General features: G+C 41.3%; 2 protein-coding genes across 2 annotated transcripts in view; both read right to left on the bottom strand.

The window, feature by feature from the left end:
• The window catches only part of gprin3b (GPRIN family member 3b), a 263,036-nt gene that overhangs the window by 169,805 nt on the left and 71,016 nt on the right, over positions 1–22,215 (bottom strand). The gene's annotated exons all lie outside the window — the stretch shown is intronic.
• LOC311109965 (type II inositol 3,4-bisphosphate 4-phosphatase-like) overlaps positions 243–22,215 on the bottom strand; it is a gene marked incomplete at its 5' end in the record, with an annotated part of 72,655 nt that continues 50,682 nt past the window's right edge. The window contains 7 exons of the mRNA XM_084188480.1: positions 243–1,498; positions 12,560–12,714; positions 13,441–13,553; positions 14,666–14,763; positions 16,482–16,622; positions 17,913–18,039; positions 21,847–21,970. Coding sequence (XP_084044606.1) covers positions 1,366–1,498; positions 12,560–12,714; positions 13,441–13,553; positions 14,666–14,763; positions 16,482–16,622; positions 17,913–18,039; positions 21,847–21,970 — 891 coding nt within the window. The 3' untranslated portion in view covers positions 243–1,365. The remainder of the gene's footprint in view (positions 1,499–12,559; positions 12,715–13,440; positions 13,554–14,665; positions 14,764–16,481; positions 16,623–17,912; positions 18,040–21,846; positions 21,971–22,215) is intronic.

Raw genomic sequence — 22,215 nt, 5'->3', positions numbered from 1 at the left:
GTAATATTAGCAACTGACTGAGATACTGTAACAATGTCCTTTAAAACCCCGAAGAGTCATTGAACTTGTTGGAAGCCAATATTGTGAAAATGGGAACTACCTCAGTAGATCAGTTCCCTATTAGCAAACAATGAGGTGAGAATGAGTGGCACGTGTGTGTGTGTGTGTGTGTGTGTGTGTGTGCACGCATACTTATTTGGACGTTCCTGCCTCTTAGAGAGATCAACATCCACTGCCCTAATAAGATACAGACATTATGATAAGATGAACACAGATATTAGCATCCATCACAAGCAATTTAGTCAAATTTATTTTAATAAAAATAATAGGAATGCAACACATTGCAAAGCACAAACGGAAAGATATTTACCATACAGGAAGAGCCTTGGTTGCTTTTGAATCCAAGACAGTGACCCTGAATAAAGCATTAAAAAACGATTTTAAAAAGGATATAAAAATAAATATTATGATACAAAGGGGTTATGGTTTGGTTTCCAATTGAATAATTGTGGAGGGAAAATAAAGGAAAATACAATTTTTAAATAAAAAGTGAAGTTATATACAGCATGTGATAGATATGGCAGCAATTCAACATATTTTGTGAAACACATTACGATTGAGTTTATTATTGTAACATAAAAAAAAAAAAGAACGTCTCAAAAGCAACCATGATTGATAATGAAAGGAGAACATATTCATGGAGTGAAATGATATTTAAAGGAAGCTACAGCTTGTTCTCTCTCAGGCTCCTTAAGGGACAGACAGACTTACATCCTTCTACAAAGAGACCTGAGGGAACATGAACAACAAGCTTTAAACATGAGAGTCTGTTCAGCTTTTTCTCTAATTTATAAAACCTTTTCAAGGCCAAGGCTTCCTTCAAGCTATGTTGTCTGACACAAATGGGTTACTGTGTTTATTTGTGCCAATGTGACTAACCTTTAAGGCATTTCAGAAACCGAGCATGGGTGTGAGAAAGTACGCTCAATTGGCAAGCGACACATTTGGCAGATATTACAAACGATGACTCAACGAAGTAGAAATGTCAAAGAAATGCCTGAACAGAGAGATATGGCTTAACTTAAAACTCATACAAAAAACACTGTGTCCCAGCAACATTGCATAACATGGCCAATATCAGAAACACCTACAACTACTTTTTGTTGTTGTTGTTTTCTTTACATCTGGACCTGCAGTGCATGGCTATACAGTATATTTATATTACTACTATATTTACTGCTTGGATTAGATTTTACACCTGCTGTCCTATTCCCCACACTTCTCCCAAAGTGTGCACATGCATACTCCCTGTGGAGGGTGGAGAATCAGGACGTAACCATCTTATTTTCTATATATAGGCTGGGTTCAGGAGTCAACCTTCCCATAGGTCCCCTCCGGCGGCCGGTAGATCTTGGGGAATGCCATCAGCTGCAGCATGTTGAAGGCATACTTCCGGCATTTAATATTCTTTTGCACATTCTCAATCCGACATCCCTCCCTGGCCATGATGACAAAAAGGGGGGAAGAAGAATGAAATGGAATTATGAATAATTTTCTCAAAAAGGGGGTCTGTGTTTTGAATGTGGAAAACAACAACCAACAACCGAGTAACAGACAGACAGATGGGCAACAGACAACAGACGGACATCAGTTAAGTATTACACGTAGGACAGCTAAGGTAAGGGACTGTAAGTTATTTATAATAAGAGATACCTGGAGAAAATCGGACCTCTCTGAAATTAAAATGGATGACCCTAACTTAGTCCAAATATATTTTCACTTGACCCTCCCTGAATGCTTGAAAAAAATGACCCTCCCTCTACCCAAAATAATAATTAAACAAAATATAGCAGAGAACATGCCTACCTTTACCCTCACTCCTAGGACAAACCAGAGCCTTAGATATGCAGTTTGACAAACCGTTTTTCACCTCGAGAGCGTTACATGGCGACATTGGGAATTTGATAACGCGCAGGGCTGCGAGCTGGAAGGTCGTGGGTTCGCAGACCACCATGGACAAGGTCACTCTGCTTATCCGTTTATACTATGGCCTCTCAATGGCCAATGGAGCTCTTGGTGCAACATGATGCCCATGAAAATTCATATTTAAAACTGGGTTTGTCAAACTACGTATAGGGAGGGACAGACAACCAAAGTCCCAGCAATTCTGCAGCATAGGCAAAATCAAAGTGTGCCCCCTTCCGCCGCAGATAAAGGATATACAACCAGAAACTCTCACGTGGTCCATTACATGACTATCTAACATTATTTGCCTATTTCAGCCCATAATAGATATATGTTAGTTTGAAATGCTGTCTTGCAGTACTTCATTTTGGAAACTCACTATGATGTTAGAGCTCAGTGTAGCCAGCTGGAGAGAGCCAGAGTTGGAGCCAGATACCATAAAGGAGGCAGGACATTGGTGCGCATTAAACACATTTTCAATAAGCATATATATATTTATTATTATAGATGACAATTAAAAGTACAAAGGCAACATATGTCTATATGGTCACAGTAATCAGCTCTCCAAGCAACTTTGTGAACTTGGTCTTATGTGTTCGGATCATATGCAATCATTCAGATCTCCGTTTGCAATCCTGATAAGTGGTTTCATGCACCAACTAAAGAATGGGTTTCCATTGATGTAGGCCTATTAAGCCTCTCTAGCTCAATATTAGACCTCTTACCATATTCATTCTCATTAATAAATCAATTAATAAGAGGTCTAATATTGGGCTAGTATTTATGTTGCCTTCATTGGGCAAAATCCTCCCACATTCAATTCAGTTTAAATTTAAGGGCTTTATTGGCATGGGAAACGTATGTTAACATTGCCAAAGCAAGTGAAGTAGATAGTAAACAAAAGTGAAATAAACAATAAATATTAACAGTAAACATTACATTCAGAAGGTCCAAAAGAATAAAATACATTTCAAATGTCATATTATGTATATATATACACAGTGTTGTAACAATGTGCAAATAGTTCAAGTACAAATGGGAAAATAAATAAACATAAATATGGTTTGTATTTACAATGGTGTTTGTTCTTCACTGGTTGCCCTTTTCTTGTGGCAATAGGTCACAAATCTTGCTGCTGTGATGGCACACTGTGGTATTTCACCCAGTAGATAAGGGAGTTTTTCAAAATTGGGTTTGTTTTCAAATTCTTTGTAGATCTCTGTAATCTGAGGGAAATAAGTGCAGCTCAGTTTCCACCTCATTTTGTGGGCAGTGTGCCTACGGCGGCCTTTCTCAATAGCAAGGCTATGCTCACAGAGTCTGAAAATAGTCAAAGCTTTCCTTAATTTTGGGTTAGTCACAGTGGTCAGGTATTTTGCCATGGTGTACTCTCTGTTTAGGGCCAAATAGCATTCTAGTTTGCTCAGTTTTTTTGTTAATTCTTTCCAATGTGTCAAGTAATTATCTTTTAGTTTTCTCATGATTTGGTTGGGTCTAATTGTGTTGTTGCTGTCCTGGGACTCTGTGGGGTCTGTTTGTGTTTGTGAACAGAGCCCCAGGACACACAGACACTCTCACTCTCTCGCTCTCCCTGCATGCTGGGAGTGTTTGGTGCATGCTGGGAATTGTATGAGCGAGTGCCAGTGTTGTCTGGAGTTAGATCGCCTGTGTTTTCTTTCTTGTTTCCTTTTCTTGGTGGTTTTCCTTTTTCTATGCATGAGGATTATTATTATTATTATTTTTTTAAATATATTTTTCTGTGGTAGAATTAGGTATATTGTATTTCTTGTTGGAATTGCCCTGGTTTTGGTGAGGATGGCGACCCACATGGGGACGCCGTCCCTGTCACTTCCGCACGGCTTCAGGTGTGTTACTGAAGATACTGTCACTGTGGAGAAGTTTCTGGTCGCCGTAGGAGAGAAGGTAGGCTATGAAAATGTTGCTTATGCGTCACGGATGAATAAAGTGGTGGTGGTTTTTCTTAAAGAAGAGCGTCTTGTCGATTGGTTGGATGGTTGAGCATGGCGTACTTCTTAAAGGTATATTTATTCAAGTTACGCCGCTTTTTTCTCCGTCCACAAGGGTAACGATTTCGAATGTACCGTCGTTTATTCCCATTGAGCTATTGGAGTGCGAGTTATTGCGATTTGGGAAGTCTGCACGTTCAATTAAGATTGTCCCGTTGGGTTGCAAACACCCGGCTCTGAAACAGGTTATGTCGTTTCGGCGATAGGTGTTGATGTTTTTGGACTTTGGAGTTATCCCCCCCTCTCTCCCTCCCTCTAGTCTAGGCTGTAAACTGCAGTGAATGTGTCATTTGATTAAACCGGAGGAGCGGTACGATTCGCAGGCCAAGAAAAAATGAAATGCCGACTATCAAATTTGAGTTCTGGTCAAGTTAAATAGCCAAATTCCTGCATGTATCCGTTCCATAAATTCAGAACGTTCCCTATCGATGTTTGCTCAGTCAGTGGTGGCACACATCCGATACCTGGCAGGTTAAGACTGAGAAACGTTTGTGTACTGTGCCTACACTCTGGGATCACTCCTACATTCTGGGATCATTCCTACATATGTTGTTCTGTAGTTGCTGTTTTAAAGACAGAAGAACAACAGCAGTCTAACGGTCTAAACACACTAACAGCAGTCTAACGGAGGGAGAGAAAACAGCTGCTTTTGACGTGTCCTGGGGCATATCACTATTGATTTATATGGCTCTATTTCCACCTGCTCATCAGAATCCTACTATGCTCTACTTTAGAGTAGAGGGGGAGATAGTTGGAGTTGGGAAGAAGAGTGAGGGGGTTCCACTTCCACTATTCCAGAGGACATAGCAATCGTTGAAGAGATGTAGTACATTACTAAATGTAGAATCTTAGTAAATAAATCACAGTCTCTATGAAGAGGAGGATCCCTCAACTGACAGGGGTCAACTGGAGGCTATGATAATAACGTGCCCTCAAGCTGCTTGGGGTTTACACTGGATTGTGTTACAGTGTGATAGGCTTCAGTTACGGTGTTAGCACTTTGGTATCTGTGCCAGAGCAGTCAACCAGAACGCAATGCTAGCTCTCAGAACGTTAGCTCTCTGTCATTGACATGAAGAGATAATTGTTTATCTCCAGTCCTTCTGATAGTATTATATGGCCAATGCTTTTGCTACAGGAGAAAAAAGCCTCCAAGGTTCAACAGTATGGTATCTGTGAAAATAGAGAAAGCCAATATGTCTTAGCGGAGAGAAGTTATTTTCTTAATCCCTTTAATTCTTAATCGATTCCATCCAATCCTCAAGCCTGCTAGTCAGATTAACAGTCGAAAGCTTGTGTTTGATTGTACAAATTAAACAATTTATCCCCCAATTATCCTTTCAAAGAAAAATCAATGAAATCACACCTCTCTAATTCCATACTCCCTCCATCCATCCAGAAAAATAAGCTGCACAAACAAAAATCACCACCCGACACACACAAGGTCAGTACATGGCATCGTCAGCAACTTTATTGATATTTTGCAAGCAGAAAAACAAGACTTAAAATGAGCCACACCACCAGCAGGTGTGAGCTGACAAGCAGCAGGGCGATGGGGTAGAAGTGTCGCGAGGCCGGCTTGTTCTCCGCTACAGAGCATGCCGCCTCTGGGTCCGAATCCCACTGACACACTACTTCTCCCTGGGTGAGCCGACTGCCGGGCGAGGGGCGAGGCGGACGAGGTGAGACAGAGAATAGACAGAAAGAACCAGTGGGTTAGTAAAGGAGGGACCCCTGACATTGGCCAAAGACAACCAGCAAGCACAGACGCAGGCACGGACGGATGAATGGATGGGTAAATGGAAAGATGAATGGAAGAGTCTAAGTCCCACATGAATAGAGGAATTGAAGCATGAAGGGGGTGAGTAAAGGCAGGCAAGATCATTTATCTGGATCTCTCATCTTTCAATTCTTTTGACAAATCTTTGGATGTGTTCTTATGCTTGTGTGTATGCACCTGTTGTTTTCATGTAGCCAACAGAAAGGGACGTTTAAAGATCTCAACCCAATCCTTAAGGAAATATAATAAGCCTAACCCCCACATATCCAGAACAAGCCATAGTGAAACCAGACAGTGGTGCAGTTAGAACGTACACTTGGGTTCAGACTATGTCGATATTTAAACAAGACATAAGTGTTGGATAAGACAAGGGAACAGTGGTAGTAAATGTATTGATAGAGATATAGTCAAGCAAGCTTCATGAACATGAAAAGACTTAAGACTGGCTGTTGGCCAAAACCCACGGGACCAAAATCAAACATTTACATTTTACATTTTAGTCATTTAGCAGACGCTCTTATCCAGAGCGACTTACAGTTAGTGAATACATATATTTGTTTTTTATATATATATATATATATATATATATATATATATTTTTTTTTAAACACTTGGACAATGTGTTATTTATCACTTTCCATTGTACTTTATGTTAAAGTAACTATCCAGTGTTTCCAGATGTCTATGAACTATGACCTACACTGAGAGAAAACATTATGAACACATGCTCTTTCAATTACATAGACTGACCAGTTGAATCCAGGTGAAAGCTATGATCCCTTATTTATGTCACTTGTTAAATCCACTTCAATCAGTGTAAATGAAGGGGAGGAGACAGGTTCAAGAAGGATTTTTAAGCTTTGAGACAATTGAGACATGGATTGTGTATGTGTGCCATTCAGAGGGTGAAGTGCCTTTGAACGGGGTATGGTATTAGGTGCCAGGCGCACCGGTTTGAGCGTGTCAAGAACTGCAACGCTGCTGGGGTTTTCACGCTCAACAGTTTCCCATGTGTATCAGGAATGGTCCACCACCCAAAGGCCATCCAGCCAACTTGACACAACTGTGGAACGCTTTTGACACCTTGTAGAGTCCATGCCCCGATGAATTGAGGCTATTCTAATGGCAAAAGGGGCTGCAACTCAATATTAGAAAGGTGTTCCTATTGTTTTGTTCACTCACTGTATAATTGCTTACAATATGAGAGAAATAGTTTTACTTCCAAAAATTGTAATTAAGTATGTTAAAAAGCATTTTTTAAATTGTCTGTTTGAGGTGGGGTTTCTTAAGTGTTTTTTCTCCAATTTATGCTTTTTCCTCCTCTAGACTGCTGATTGGCCAGCTCATCCTCCTCATGAGGAAATAGCAAAAAAAATTGAAATTGTCTGTTTGAGAAGTTTTTGTGTTTTTTCTCCAATTTATGCTTTGGCCACAAATGCAAGTATAGGATGAGTTAACAGATTATTAACTTTAAAAGTGAGATTTTCACTGGGTAGTTACTTTAAGCACTAAACGCCTACAGCAGTGAAAAATATTTCAATGAGTTAAGTTTATATCACTGGGTAGGAATTCATAAACATGAACACTCACATAATGTCTGTGGTTAATGCAACCAACTATACTTTGACAAGCTCACAGACCACCATACTGTATAGAGGGGTTGGTTGTTTAGCAACAAAACTGACACGCGCGCCACTATGGGGCAAAACAGACAGGGTTGCTTTAGACTGTTGACAACATGTAAACTATACAGTGAGGGAAAAAAGTGTTTGATCCCCTGCTGATTCTGTATGCTTGCCCACTGACAAAGAAATGATCAGTCTATAATTTTAATGGTAGGTTTGTTTGAACAGTGAGAGACAGAATAACAACAACAAAATCCAGAAAAACGCATGTCAAAAATGTTATAAATTGATTTGCATTTTAATGAGGGAAATAAGTATTTGACCCCTTCTCAATCAGAAAGATTTCTGGCTCCCAGGTGTCTTTTATACAGGTAACGAGCTGAGATTAGGAGCACACTCTTAAAGGGAGTGCTCCTAATCTCAGCTTGTTACCTGTATGAGACACCTGTCCACAAATGCAATCAATCAATCAGATTCCAAACTCTCCACCATGGCCAAGACCAAAGAGCTCTCCAAGGATGTCAGGGACAAGATTGTAGACCTACACGAGGCTGGAATGGGCTACAAGACCATCGCCAAGCAGCTTGGTGAGAAGGTGACAACAGTTGGTGCGATTATTCGCAAATGGAAGAAACACAAAATAACTGTCAATCTCCCTCGGCCTGGGGCTCCATGCAAGATCTCACCTCGTGGAGTTTCAATGATCATGAGAATGGTGAGGAATCAGCCCAGAACTACACAGGAGGATATTGTCAATGATCTCAAGGCAGCTGGGACCATAGTCACCAAGAAAACAATTGGTAACACACTACGCCGTGAAGGACTGAAATCCTGCAGCGCCCGCAAGGTCCCCCTGCTCAAGAAAGCACATATGCAGGCCCGTCTGAAGTTTGCCAATGAACATCTGAATGATTCAGAGGAGAACTGGGTGAAAGTGTTGTGGTCAGATCAGACCAAAATCGAGCTCTTTGGCATCAACTCAACTCGCCGTGTTTGGAGGAGGAGGAATGCTGCCTATGACCCCAAGAACACCATCCCCACCGTCAAACATGGAGGTGGAAACATTATGCTTTGGGGGTGTTTTTCTGCTAAATGGACAGGACAACTTCACCGCATCAAAGGGACGATGGACGGGGCCATGTACCGTCAAATCTTGGGTGAGAACCTCCTTCCCTCAGCCAGGGCATTGAAAATGGGTCGTGGATGGGTATTCTAGCATGACAATGACCCAAAACACACGGCCAAGGGAACAAAGGAGTGGCTCAAGAAGAAGAACATTAAGGTCCTGGAGTGGCCTAGCCATTCTCCAGACCTTAATCCCATAGAAAATCTGTGGAGGGAGCTGAAGGTTCGAGTTGCCAAAGTGGGACAAAATCCCTCCTGAGATGTGTGCAAACCTGGTGGGCAACTACAAGAAACGTCTGACCTCTGTGATTGCCAACAAGGGTTTTGCCACCAAGTACTAAGTCATGTTTTTCAGAGGGGTCAAATACTTATTTCCCTCATTAAAATGCAAATCAATTTATAACATTTTTGACATGCGTTTTTCTGGATTTTTTTGTTGTTATTCTGTCTCTCACTGTTCAAATAAACCTACCATTATAATTATAGACTGATCATGTCATTGTCAGTGGGCAAACGTACAAAATCAGCAGGGGATCAAATACTTTTTTCCCTCACTGTAGTTAGTCTCACATAAATACATTTGCACCATATGCACAATGAGTCTCTCAGTTGTTGGTTAGCTAGCTAGCACATTTCTGCCATATTAGCATAGACAAGACATCAGTCAAAACACCTCAAAACAAGACATGGTGTCAATAACAAGATACAATGAGCTGAAACGAGCCACCTACGGTTCCCCACATGGCAGCTTCTTGTAATTGTCGCTAGCTATCAGACCGTTCAGAATCATAACAACACACAACTTCCAGCCACATCGATGCGCGCATCCTTTTCGTGACTTTGTCAGCCAACCCATCTATACATGAGTCACAACAAAGTGAGAGAAAGTAGTAAAGAAAAGTAGAGAACAAACTTGGCAAGTCAACAAAGCTCCTGACTTCTCTGCTGTACACCATGTTAGACCACATGTTGATTAGTCTTGAGACTAGATTCTTTAAAAAAAGACGGTTTACATGGTCTCTATTAAACTGTAAATCTAGAGGCCTGTAGTCAATACAAAGCGTTGGTTGCCACACAACATGCGATTCATTCAGCTCTTATCTAAGGAAGTCAAATGTCCTGTTCCAAAGAGTTACATACCAATAATGGGAGAGTATTCTTTCCTTACGAACAATTAAACCATCGCAAGATCACAAAGTTTAAAGGAGGAGACAACAGATCTGACACAAAGCAAACAGTGCATAATGTACAGAACGTGAAGTATGGAACTAGCTTGTTTAGTTATGGTGCCAAAGTAAGCTGGTACTTCCGTCACTATAATCATACCAAGATGAAACAAGGCCCATTCATAACTAAGGGAGCTTCCCACAGAGACATCCTTCTTATGTCAACAAAAATATTCTATGCGGAAGCAGTCAATGGATTTAATTAATTTACACTGAACCTTGATGCGTGACGGTGGCAAAAGCTATAGGGGTCATCAAACAATATCAAAATAGCTTGCCGTCTATTCCCATCAACCCAAATTTGGTTTGTTCTAAGCCACAGAGACTGTTAGGCAGTACACTGTCAGTCAGAGAAAAGAGCAGAACATTCAAAAAGAACCCGTGGGTTAGTTAGGTAGAGGCCCCTATGGGCCACATACCACCAGCAAATCAAGCTTTATTTATGTAGCACATTTCAGACATGGATGCAACGAAACACGCTTTACGGGATAAAACATTAACAACAGAAATATTTACTACACAACAAACATAAGAGGATAAAAAACTAAAAGACTAAAAAGTACCCTGAGGAAAAGCAGAATTAAACAGGTGTGTTTTAAGATCTCTTTTGAATATGTCCCCAGTTTCGGCCCCCCTCAGGTTCTCTGGCAGGCTATTCTAGAGGCTGGGCACATAGTAACTAAAGGCTGTCTCTTGGTCCTATGCTTTGGGATAGTTAAAAGGCCAGTGCACATGCGCAGGCACGGACGGACGGGTAAAGATAATTTCTCCAACACAGAGGAGCATGTCAACTTGGGATTGCTACTAGTTAACACTGGTTGTCGCAACTTATCAAGTTTTCAAGAGTCACTGCTGCAGTACGCATCCTACGTAAAAGGGGGATTATAATAGAATTGGACAATACTTGGTTATAGTAACTCTGACGTTTTAGATTAGTAGTAGGCTCATAGTCTCTAATGATGATGACATTTTATAGCCGTAGTGTTGTTGTAGAGCCGGTTTATTCTTGGACCACTCCAAAGCCACAACACTGTCTAACCATAACCGGATCTACCAGCCTCATAACAACCCTCAATATTATCAAAGCACTACTTTAACTTTCCTTTTTCTCAAAACATAAACCAGTTTTATCTAACAGTGTTTTAGAAATGACTTAGTTCTCTCAGACTCTGCTTTAGTGATCATCTGAGCTGTATCTTTTTTGTTCTTGTTACATTTCACGTGTGAACACACAGTGTATGCAGTTGCAGACAGTTGGTGTGAAAGCATTTCTGCAGGCAAAAGTATTTGAATCACCCTTTTTTACTCATGGGAAGATCACTAACTAGCCACAGTCAACTGACCGTTTACATTATGTGGTGATCACACAGTATACAGGCTATTCTGACAAAACTATGTTGAAAGAATGATCCATCATACTTACAGCTGCTCAGTCCTAAAACGTATTTACTGAAGATTGATAGTTATGGGTCCAACTATGCATAGACGGGTCAAGGACACAGCTATTTTACAGTGTCACTCTGTCTGAACCATCTTGACACTGGAACACATGGGCACACATATACATTCTCAAGCTCTGATAATCACTCTTTGTTGAGGTTGAATTTAATTGAATCGATTTTAGGGTAAAGTGCTGAAATGCTACAATTGGTGCACAGATGAAACAAAGATTCCTTAGATACTCAAGCACCCCGAAACTCTCGTCAAGTTGTCCATCAAATCCGGGAAAGAATTGCTTGTCTGAATAAAACTAGTCTATGAAGTCTATTCCAAGTTCTTTTGGGATGTGTTTTGTGTATAGTACAAGCAACCACTTTGTCTTCACCACATACCGAATGTGTTCTGTCATCTATTTATTACAAAAGCTCTTACTAGCCAAATACAATTAACTGTTTAGATAGTTGTGGTGATCATGTGTTCTTCTGCCAAACTCTGTTGACAGAATTGTACGCTCTCAACTCTGGGTAACCTCAGATCACATGGTTGAAGGCTTCTGACATCATGAGGACAGTCAGTAGAGAGGGGGATTATAGGAACGTGCCTGGGTGACATCATGATACACTACTGTAGAAATGCTATATTAGGTAATCACTGATCTCACAACATTGGATAGGTGACAACATGGGTTCCTTTAGATACAGCACTGTAGCTTTCACCCACCCAGTCACATCAGATCAGTGATTTCTTTGAGGGAAGGACGGGAGGGAAGGACATTTCTAAAGTATTCAAACAGGGCCCATGCCAAGCTACGACGTGGCTCTGATGTGAACTTTGACCAAATCAGATGGGATTGGATGAGGCAGGCTATAAGGGCGGGGTGTGGCCTCCGATACCAACTAGGATTGGTGATATGGGTGGTGCCAGTGAACACGGAATGGGGCAATGTTGGCATACGTAGGATCGGGAGTTTTTCCCAGTCAGGTCGGTTACTTAGTTAGGAAAGACTCCTGGACCTTATTATAATTAGGACCAGGAGTTTTCCTGACCAGGTTACCCGATCAACTTCAGGGCCCAGAGACACAAAGGGGGAATCTCAAAAGTCCATCTCTGATTCCTCGGGTAAACTTCCTCCCATCCTCTCACCACCACCTTCTCAAAACATTAGAGGGAAGTGATGCAAGCAGTGGTGGAGCAGATTGGAGGTTCCTGTCCTCAGATTGTCCCCTTCAATGCTCACTTCCCTCTCCATTCCTTCCTTTTTGAGAATGAGGCAAGGAGAGAGAATGCGAGTAGCCCAGCTATGAATCAGGAAATCATCTTTAAAGACCCCCCCCCCCCCCCCCCCCCCCCAAAGTTGAGTTTCTCGCTCACCTCCGCATGCAGTCCAGGGCTCGTATGAAGTAATCCTTGTTGAGCTGGTGCTCGTCTCTCAGCAGGGCACACTGCTCCAGGGTTACAGACATCGACGTCCTGTCTTTGGCACTTTTACAGCTGGTGAACCTGATCCCGTTCAGCCGTCGGCAGATCTGGACCAACAGAGACGCAGAAAAAACAGCTCAACAACATAAGCATGAACAAACTTTTTTTTACATAAACATAATTTAAAACTACTCTGACTGTGGGGTAGAATTGGGAAGAACATTTCCCTGAAACTCCATTGGGAATTCAATGAAAACATGTTCATGTTGTTAAGTAAATATTTTTCACTTCGAAAGTGAAAGTGCCCTACTTTCTATGCAGCTGCTAATATGATGTTGCCCAGAACACATTTATTTTTAGGCTCAGCTAATTCCAGAGACCAGGGACGGAAAGAGAAGGAAGCTCATAGTTACAGCCAGACCAGATGTCTTTCATATGATTCCATATGTGTTATTTCATAGTTTTGATGTCTTCACTATTATTCTACAATGTAGAAAATAGTCAAAATAAAGAAAAACCTTGGAATGAGTAGGTGTGTCCAAACCTTTGTCTGGTACTGTAAATCTGTCACTTGTAGCTTCCATTGCTGCTCTATGCCTATGTGATTAGGTAATCGGATGCACAATCTCTGGGAGATTTCCCCTAAATGATCAGGATTATTACCTCGCATGGTCTTCTGCCAGATGATGAACATGTTTATTAAGTCTTCATTGTAGCAGGTGCATTGCATTCACAAGTTAGAAACTTCCCCTCAGGGCACCAATGTATCAACCACCATAAGTATAGACATTAGCAGGTTGACAAGTTTGCATGAATGATGTAAAGCCATTCACCGTTCCAGCAAGCCACAGTATCTCCACATTCTTTCTCTTCTTTGTCACTACATTCTGGCCAAGGGTTCCAAGCAAATCTTTCAAGTCCGTCTGCGTTTCAAAAAATGGCAGACCTGTGAAAAAAAATGAAACGCGAGTTGGCTTTGGTTGGTTAATTTGGCTGCTCGGCAGAGGTGTAACAGTGAAGAGTTGTGTGTGTTCATACGGACACGATGCAGCTACTGATAAGATAAAGACATGGTACACTGACAACGAGAATGGGGACATCTATGGAAACTACTGACAGATGGATGAGAGGAGCATTGGTGTAGAACAACAACAATAACATAATCACAAACGTAGATCTCTATGGTCGTGTATCTGTCTGCAAATCTGACCCACATGGGTGTATTTTACAGGAACTGAATCCACGGTAGATGGGAAATGGAAATACTGGTGTGTGTGTGTGTGTGTGTGTGTGTGTGTTGGACTGTAAAATAAAGACACATTGTATCTTATGTCTGTAATAGAACTACACTGAGTGTACAAAACATTATGAACACCTGCTCTTTCCATGACATAGACTGACCAGGTGAATCCAGGTGAAAGCTATGATCCCTTATTGATGTCACTTGTTAAATCCTTTTCAATCAGTGTAGATGAAGGGGAGGAGACAGGTTCAAGAAGGATTTTTAAGCCTTGAAACAATTGAGACATGGATTGTGTATGTGTGCCATTCAGAGGGTGAATGGGCAAGACAAAATATTTAAGTGCTTTTGCACAGGGTATGGTAGTAGGTGCCAGGCGCACCAGTTTGTGTCAAGAACTGCAAGGCTTAACGCTCAACAGTTTCCTGTGTAAATCAAGAATAGTCCACCACCCGAAGGACATCCAGCCAACTTGACACAACTGTGGGAAGCATTGGAGTCAACATGGGCCAGCATCCCTGAGGAACGCTTTCGACACCTTGTAGAGTCCATGCCCCGACGAATTGAGGCTGTTATGAGGGCCAAAGGGGAGGGGGGGGGTGCAAGTCAATATTAGGAAGGTGTTCTTAATGTTTTATACACTCTGTGTATGTTCCTTATATAAAAAGGGCCATGGATCGTTACAATATACAGAACACATTTTATTCTGTGGGATAAAGTCAAAATGTGTTCTATAAAAAAGCAAGATGGATACTATTGCATGATGATTGATGACATTTATATACTTCTGATGCTGAAGTGTCAGTTGATACACTTACATTCTGTTGGCACCTTATCGCTTAACGATTTGTAATAACTGTCTAAAATCTCAAAGTTCCTCTGGTTTATCCTCTCTTGCAAAGAGATGTCTCCGAATCTGTACAGGGAGAATGAGAACATGAAAGGACAAGTTAACCTGTACAGGGAGAATGAGAACATGAAAGGACAAGTTAATCTGTACAGGGAGAATGAGAACGTGAAAGGACAAGTTAACCTGTACAGGGAGAATGAGAATATGAAAGGACAAGTTAATCTGTACAGGGAGAATGAGAACATGAAAGGACAAGTTAATCTGTACAGGGAGAATGAGAACATGAAAGGACAAGTTAATCTGTACAGGGAGAATGAGAACATGAAAGGACAAGTTCACCTGTACAGGGAGAATGAGAACATGAAAGGACAAGTTAATCTGTACAGGGAGAATGAGAACATGAAAGGACAAGTTAATCTGTACAGGGAGAATGAGAACATGAAAGGACAAGTTAATCTGTACAGGGAGAATGAGAACATGAAAGGACAAGTTAATCTGTACAGGGAGAATGAGAACATGAAAGGACAAATTAATCTGTACAGGGAGAATGAGAACATGAAAGGACAAGTTAATCTGTACAGGGAGAATGAGAACATGAAAGGACAAGTTAATCTGTACAGGGAGAATGAGAACATGAAAGGACAAGTTAATCTGTACAGGGAGAATGAGAACATGAAAGGACAAATTAATCTGTACAGGGAGAATGAGAACATGAAAGGACAAGTTAATCTGTACAGGGAGAATGAGAACATGAAAGGACAAGTTAACCTGTACAGGGAGAAAGAGAGAACAAGTTTACAGTAAACATGTTGTCCCTCACGAATGATGTAGCGCTCCTTCTTATGTCAATTAGTGACAATTATTGTATAATTTCATTTGTAAGTACCGAAATGATATAGGTCGTTATGGGAAACTTTTTTCTCATAAGGAGATGCATATATGTCAAAACTTACATGGCTGTAGTTCAAACGGGGCAGGAGATATGCTTGTTCAAAGTTTGGTGGGAGAAAAAAGTATAATTAGCAGAAAAACAAATGGGTGGAGCTTATAGGTCCTGAGAAACTTGTTGGTCATGAGGGACTGCATATATGAACCACATTTTATGACAATAGCTCAAACGGAACAGGAGATATGTTTGTTTAGTTTGGAATTTCAGTTGATTACTATAGCACCCCCCTTGCGGCAATCAGTGTGATTTTGTAAATGTCGGATCTCTATGGCAAGGCGCTTCATTCACCCAAGTTTCGTCAAAATCGAGCCAGTGCTGTCTGAGATATCGCGTGTGAGGAATGTCCTAATGGTTGGAGACAGATCCACAGACCCCTCCACAATGAAAGTACAAGTTACGGGTCAGTGAGACTGATCGTGTGCATTCCAAAAGTGACTTATGTTTGCCAGTCTTGGAATTATTGCAATAAACTACCACTAACACAGTTTCTTTCTGGATGTGAGACTAACATGCAATCATGGCCACGATATCCTGTCTCAAACCAGGCTTATTGACTGGATAGAAACAATCCTATTCGATGCTCCAAAAGCAATAACAGTACACTGAGTGGCAATAACCTTGGGCGCATGATGGGAAATCTCATCCAAAATAAACGTTTTTTCTCCCATAGTGTGTAACAGAAGAAACTGAGGGATGGTTAAATGCTGGTTAACTGAACTTCTACTTCAGTCAAAATGTCACTTAATTATGAATTGATGTCAATGGGAGACTAAGTAAACATTTGTAACTAAAGTGGAAGATAGGATTCGCCTGTAAAAGAGAACTTTTCTGGTACCTGTCTGCTATTGTCTGCTGTTCGTTGATTCCCACGTTGAAGAGCACCGGGTACACCTGCAACGCCTTGCCCTCCTTGATCTCATGGGGTAACGTCTGGAAGGCCAGCCGCGGTAATGGCACTTCTACAGTATAATGATCGCTGGAGGGAGTTAGGAGGGATGGAGAATGGGAAGGAGGGAGGGAGAGAGAGAGTTGGGGGAACAAAGGAAGGAGGGACAGAATGAAGGAAGGAGGGAGGGAGCGAGGAGTGAAGAGTGAAAGAGAAAGGGTAAACAGAGATTTGATATGCGTGGAAATCAGGACATCACATATCAACTATGAAGCACTTCTCACCCATTCTTTTAACGCTTCAAAGCTGAGAGCAAGCCTGAACAGAGGCTTGGTGGAGTCTGACGTTACAGTAAGTAGGATAACGCGAAGTCCAAACAACTTTCACTGGGCCTTAGGGACTTTCACTGGGGAATAGCTTGTTATGATAGTATTAAACAACTATTTATCACCCATCTGACAGGTTTATTGGTTAACAGCACAAGTCAGCATGGAGAGAAATGTGTTGCAACTCCCGTTACTGAGATACGGGATCAGTTGTTTAAACAAACACAATCAGGCTCCAGTTGAATATCCCCAAATAATGATACGAGTCACGACCAATCAAATACAGGTGTTTTATTATTACAAATCGACTTGAAGTAGATTAGCCAGGATAACTGGAAATGGCTTACTGTAAGTCATGTGGAAGCCAACCTATTAATTATTGTCAGATGGAGAATAAATGTTTGTAAGGGCTTTTCAACCCTGGTTACCTCCCAAATTCACTGCAGTATGTCTATTGCTTTCGGAAAAAGTTGACTACCATCTACACCACCTCAATCAGTAGGTAAAATTGGTGAAATAGGAAAAGCTCAATCTTGGTTAACCCAGAACTAAAGTCTCACGTAATTGGTCAGCTGCTCGATCAAGTTCTGGGTCCATACGTGTTAAGAGAAGAGATACTAGAACGAGGAGCGGAACCAGAACGAAGAGCTCCACCCTCTCTCTTTGCAAGTTACAGGCCGAATGTCCCCTCCCCATCCGAAATTCGAAAGATGCTAACACCTGCGAATTCATGATTTGTCCAAATAACCAGTGCCGAAAAACCCAAACCCCGGAACTACTGCTGTTCACTATCCCACCCATCCCATTCCTTCCTGACAGATTATACGGTACCAGTTATGTTTACGGAGATCTGTCCATGAGAGATTAGGAAAAGCTATACACCTGATAAAACAATTTGCCAAGTTGGGATCAATAATAATGTATAACTCTGTATTACAGTATGATATGATATATGAAGTCCCCAAGCTGTCCTCAAACCTCAATTTCACAGTATCTAATCTCCCTTGTAATGACAAAACCAATGGTTAAAGGATGCTGGGTAATAGAGTCTCACCGCCTGCCGATGACTACAGGTTGCAGGTCACAGGGGTCGTCTGTCTTGGCCTGGGTGATCTTGAAGGCCACCCGGTGCAGGTCTGAGATGCCCACCTCCATGTCCTCCAGCATGCCAATCTCCTCACCTGTAACAGAAACACCAATTAGTCAATTAGAGGTTACTTCCTGTTCATTTGGAGTAGACAATCTGTTCTGGTCATAGTAGTAGAAATACACTGGGCAACAAAACGGGCAACAGGGCCCGGTTGCATAAAACACCTTACAGTGAGGGAAAAAAGTATTTGATCCCCTGCTGATTTTGTACGTTTGCCCACTGACAAAGAAATGATCAGTCTATAATTTTAATGGTAGGTTAATTTGAACAGTGAGAGACAGAATAACAACAACAAAATCCAGAAAAACGCATGTCAAAAATATTATAAATTGATTTGCATTTTAATGAGGGAAATATGTATTTGACCCCTCTGCAAAACATGACTTAGTACTTGGTGGCAAAACCCTTGTTGGCAATCACAGAGGTCAGACGTTTCTTGTAGTTGGCCACCAGGTTTGCACACATCTCAGGAGGGATTTTGTTCCACTCCTCTTTGCAGATCTTCTCCAAGTCATTAAGGTTTCGAGGCTGACGTTTGGCAACTCGAACCTTCAGCTCCCTCCACAGATTTTCTATGGGATTAAGGTCTGGAGACTGGCTAGGCCACTCCAGGACCTTAATGTGCTTCTTCTTGAGCCACTCCTTTGTTGCCTTGGCCGTGTGTTTTGGGTCATTGTCATGCTGGAATACCCATCCACGACCCATTTTCAATGCCCTGGCTGAGGGAAGGAGGTTCTCACCCAAGATTTGACGGTACATGGCCCCGTCCATCGTCCCTTTGATGCGGTGAAGTTGTCCTGTCCCCTTAGCAGAAAAACACCCCCAAAGCATAATGTTTCCACCTCCATGTTTGACGGTGGGGATGGTGTTCTTGGGGTCATAGGCAGCATTCCTCCTCCTCCAAACACGGCGAGTTGAGTTGATGACAAAGAGCTCAATTTTGATCTCATCTGACCACAACACTTTCACCCAGTTCTCCTCTGAATCATTCAGATGTTCATTGGCAAACTTCAGACAGCCCTGTATATGTGCTTTCTTGAGCAGGGGGACCTTGCGGGCGCTGCAGGATTTCAGTCCTTCACGGCGTAGTGTGTTACCAATTGTTTTCTTGGTGACTATGGTCCCAGCTGCCTTGAGATCATTGACAAGATCCTCCCGTGTAGTTCTGGGCTGATTCCTCACTGTTCTCATGATCATTGCAACTCCACGAGGTGAGATCTTGCATGGAGCCCCAGGCCGAGGGAGATTGACAGTTCTTTTGTGTTTCTTCCATTTGCGAATAATCGCACCAACTGTTGTCACCTTCTCACCAAGCTGCTTGTCGATGGTCTTGTAGCCCATTCCAGCCTTGTGTAGGTCTACAATCTTGTCCCTGACATCCTTGGAGAGCTCTTTGGTATTGGCCATGGTGGAGAGTTTGGAATCTGATTGATTGCTTCTGTGGACAGGTGTCTTTTATACAGGTAACAAACTGAGATAAAGAGCACTCCCTTTAAGAGTGTGCTCCTAATATCAGCTCGTTACCTGTATAAAAGACACCTGGGAGCCAGAAATCTTTCTGATTGAGAGGGGGTCAAATACTTATTTCCCTCATTAAAATGCAAATCAATTAATAACATTTTTGACATGCGTTTTTTCAGGATTTATTTTTTGTTATTCTGTCTCTCACTGTTCAAATAAACCTACCATTAAAAATTATAGACTGATCATTCCTTTGTCAGTGGGCAAACGTACAAAATCAGCAGGGGATCAAACACTTTTTTCCCTCACTGTAAGTACAATTTCCCCTTAAAGTTTCCTTAACTTTAAGTCAGTTGCACAAATCATTTTTAGGTTAATTCCCCCCTTAAATTAAGTGAAAAGTTAAGGGTGCCCATGAGGTCCCATAGCTGCTTCATTCAGTATGGATATCAATGTAAACAGCATTTAGGGAGGTGAATTTTGCTTAAATCTGCCCTGGTTACAAAAGGAAAACATCAACCAGCTAGCTACATAGCTAAACAATGGAAGATGCACAATTCATAGCTACAAAGCTAACTGGCTAGTTAGCTAGATACTCTGTAAGATAGCTTGAAGTACTAGAAAGTAATAGAAACAAGTTCAGAAAAAAGTAACTAAATGAAAAGTGGTTTATTATCTTGATCGTAGAAGTTCTACAGTATTTTGCTATCTCACAAAATAGATGTGATCTCTTCGATGAGACTTTTAGTCAGTGAATCAGGCCGTCTCCATGGTAACCAGATACTCTTTCTGAAGAACATGCCTTCAAACTACCATAAACCCCCTTAAGTATCCCTTACAAAAATTTACCATGGTACTACTATGGTACTTTCATTCATACCATGGTAATACTATGGTCCTTGCACTAATACCACGGTATAGTCTTAATCATGGAAATGTACCATGGTTTTAGCCTTGAAGTATGATGGTACTGCCATGGAATTGCCATTGTACCTAAATATGACCATGGTATTGCATCATTTATTCCATGGTATAGATCTGAATCATGGAAATGTACCATGGTTTTAGCTTTGAAGTATGATGGTACTGCCATGGAATTGCCATTGTACCTAAATAATACCATGGAATTTGCCTAATTTATACCATGGTATAGATGTGGATCATGGAAATATAATGGTTTTAAACTGCATTCTATCATGGTAATGTCACAATTATGACAAATGGTACTATTTTTTTTCCTATGGTGCCATCTTTATTAATTGTGCGTTACGTTAGTACAATGGCAGTAAAATACATTAAATTAATAATCCCCCCAAGGTCAAAAGCGGTTGGTTGGCATTATATTGATTAATTTATATACCAGTATGGTCAAGTTTCTGATAAAGTCAGAGGTAGGCTACATTTGTTGGTCCTAGTTTGTCTGTAATATCAAAGAAAAAGGGCAATAGTTGCTGTGAAAAATGGCAATAGTTTCTGTATTAAAAGTACAGTTTTTCTCATGTTTGAGTTCCCTGTGTTGCCAACCTGAAATGTGAGAGAATGTGAGAGATATGATAGCCTAATCTTTGGCATGTTGTAATCATTTACAGTATTTATAGTCAAGGGATGTTGTGCTTGTTTCGGCCCGCAGAGGGAGCCACTCGCTCTAGGTGAGTGAGTTATAAAGCATATGATGTGAAATGGTATAATTGTTGTTCTTTTTTGATAATATTTTGATAGTTTAATTCATTTATAAAAGCTTTGTTAGCATAGAAGCTAACGTCAGCTAAAGTTAGCTCCAGTCAAGCTAGCCCGTGGTAGTCAACAGGACCAACGAACGTTCGTTCACAGAGTGTAAACAAAGGAAAACATTGTAACTTGCTGTTTTTAGGGATATGTTGAGAATTACATAATGAAAATGTATGTATGTGATAATATGATAATTTATACCTTTTTACAAATAGTGTTTTTGTATGTTGGCTATTTAGAATTGTATATGATTAGGTAAGGGAAACGTATTCCTTAACATTTAAGATGTTTTATGCAACCGGGCCCAGACCCTTATCATCTTATCCTTGTTGTGACGTCTTTTCCCATTTGTTGCTTATCTTTGTAATATCCTTTCCTTGGCCACAGTATACAGAGGCGTGTTATTTTTGTCTAGAAGTGTTTTCTGTCAATTTCCGTTCTGTCATTACTGGTCCCAGTTATACAACTTCCTGTGCTCTTTGTTAGTCATGAAGGACCTTTCACATTGGGTAAAAGTTACCCTTACACACAGATCTCGGATGAGCTTACCTTCCCTCAATCCTAACCTCCACTGTTATGGGTGGAAATGCAAAAAGACCTTAGATCAGTGTGTAAGACAGTTGAGCTTTGACCCTACTAGAGTACTCACTGTAGGTGCTGAGCAGGCTTTCGAACTGTGCCACCAGGCCCACTAGGTGGAGCTGCCTGAGGAAGCCCTTATCCTCCATCCCCGCGTACAGCCTCATGACGAAACCACACGCCAACGCAGCTAGCTGTACACACACACACACACACACACAGGGGCGGAAGCCCGAGCACACACCCACACACACACAAACACACAGGGTTCAATCAAAAAGCAACACAACATATCGTTACTACAGAATTTATTCACATCATCCGTTTATATTATTATGTCTGTATCCAGTTGGGCAAAGGGTAAGGCATTCACAATAGGGCTGTCCCCGACAAAAAAAGATATTGGTCGACCGAAAGTCGTCTGTTCTTTCGACCAATC

The sequence above is a fragment of the Coregonus lavaretus genome (genome assembly GCF_964263955.1).
Source record: "Coregonus lavaretus genome assembly, contig: SUPER_35_unloc_1, whole genome shotgun sequence".
Lineage (NCBI taxonomy): Eukaryota > Metazoa > Chordata > Actinopteri > Salmoniformes > Salmonidae > Coregonus > Coregonus lavaretus.
Note: the sequence above shows the minus strand (reverse complement) of the source record. Positions and strands in the feature narration are given on the sequence as shown.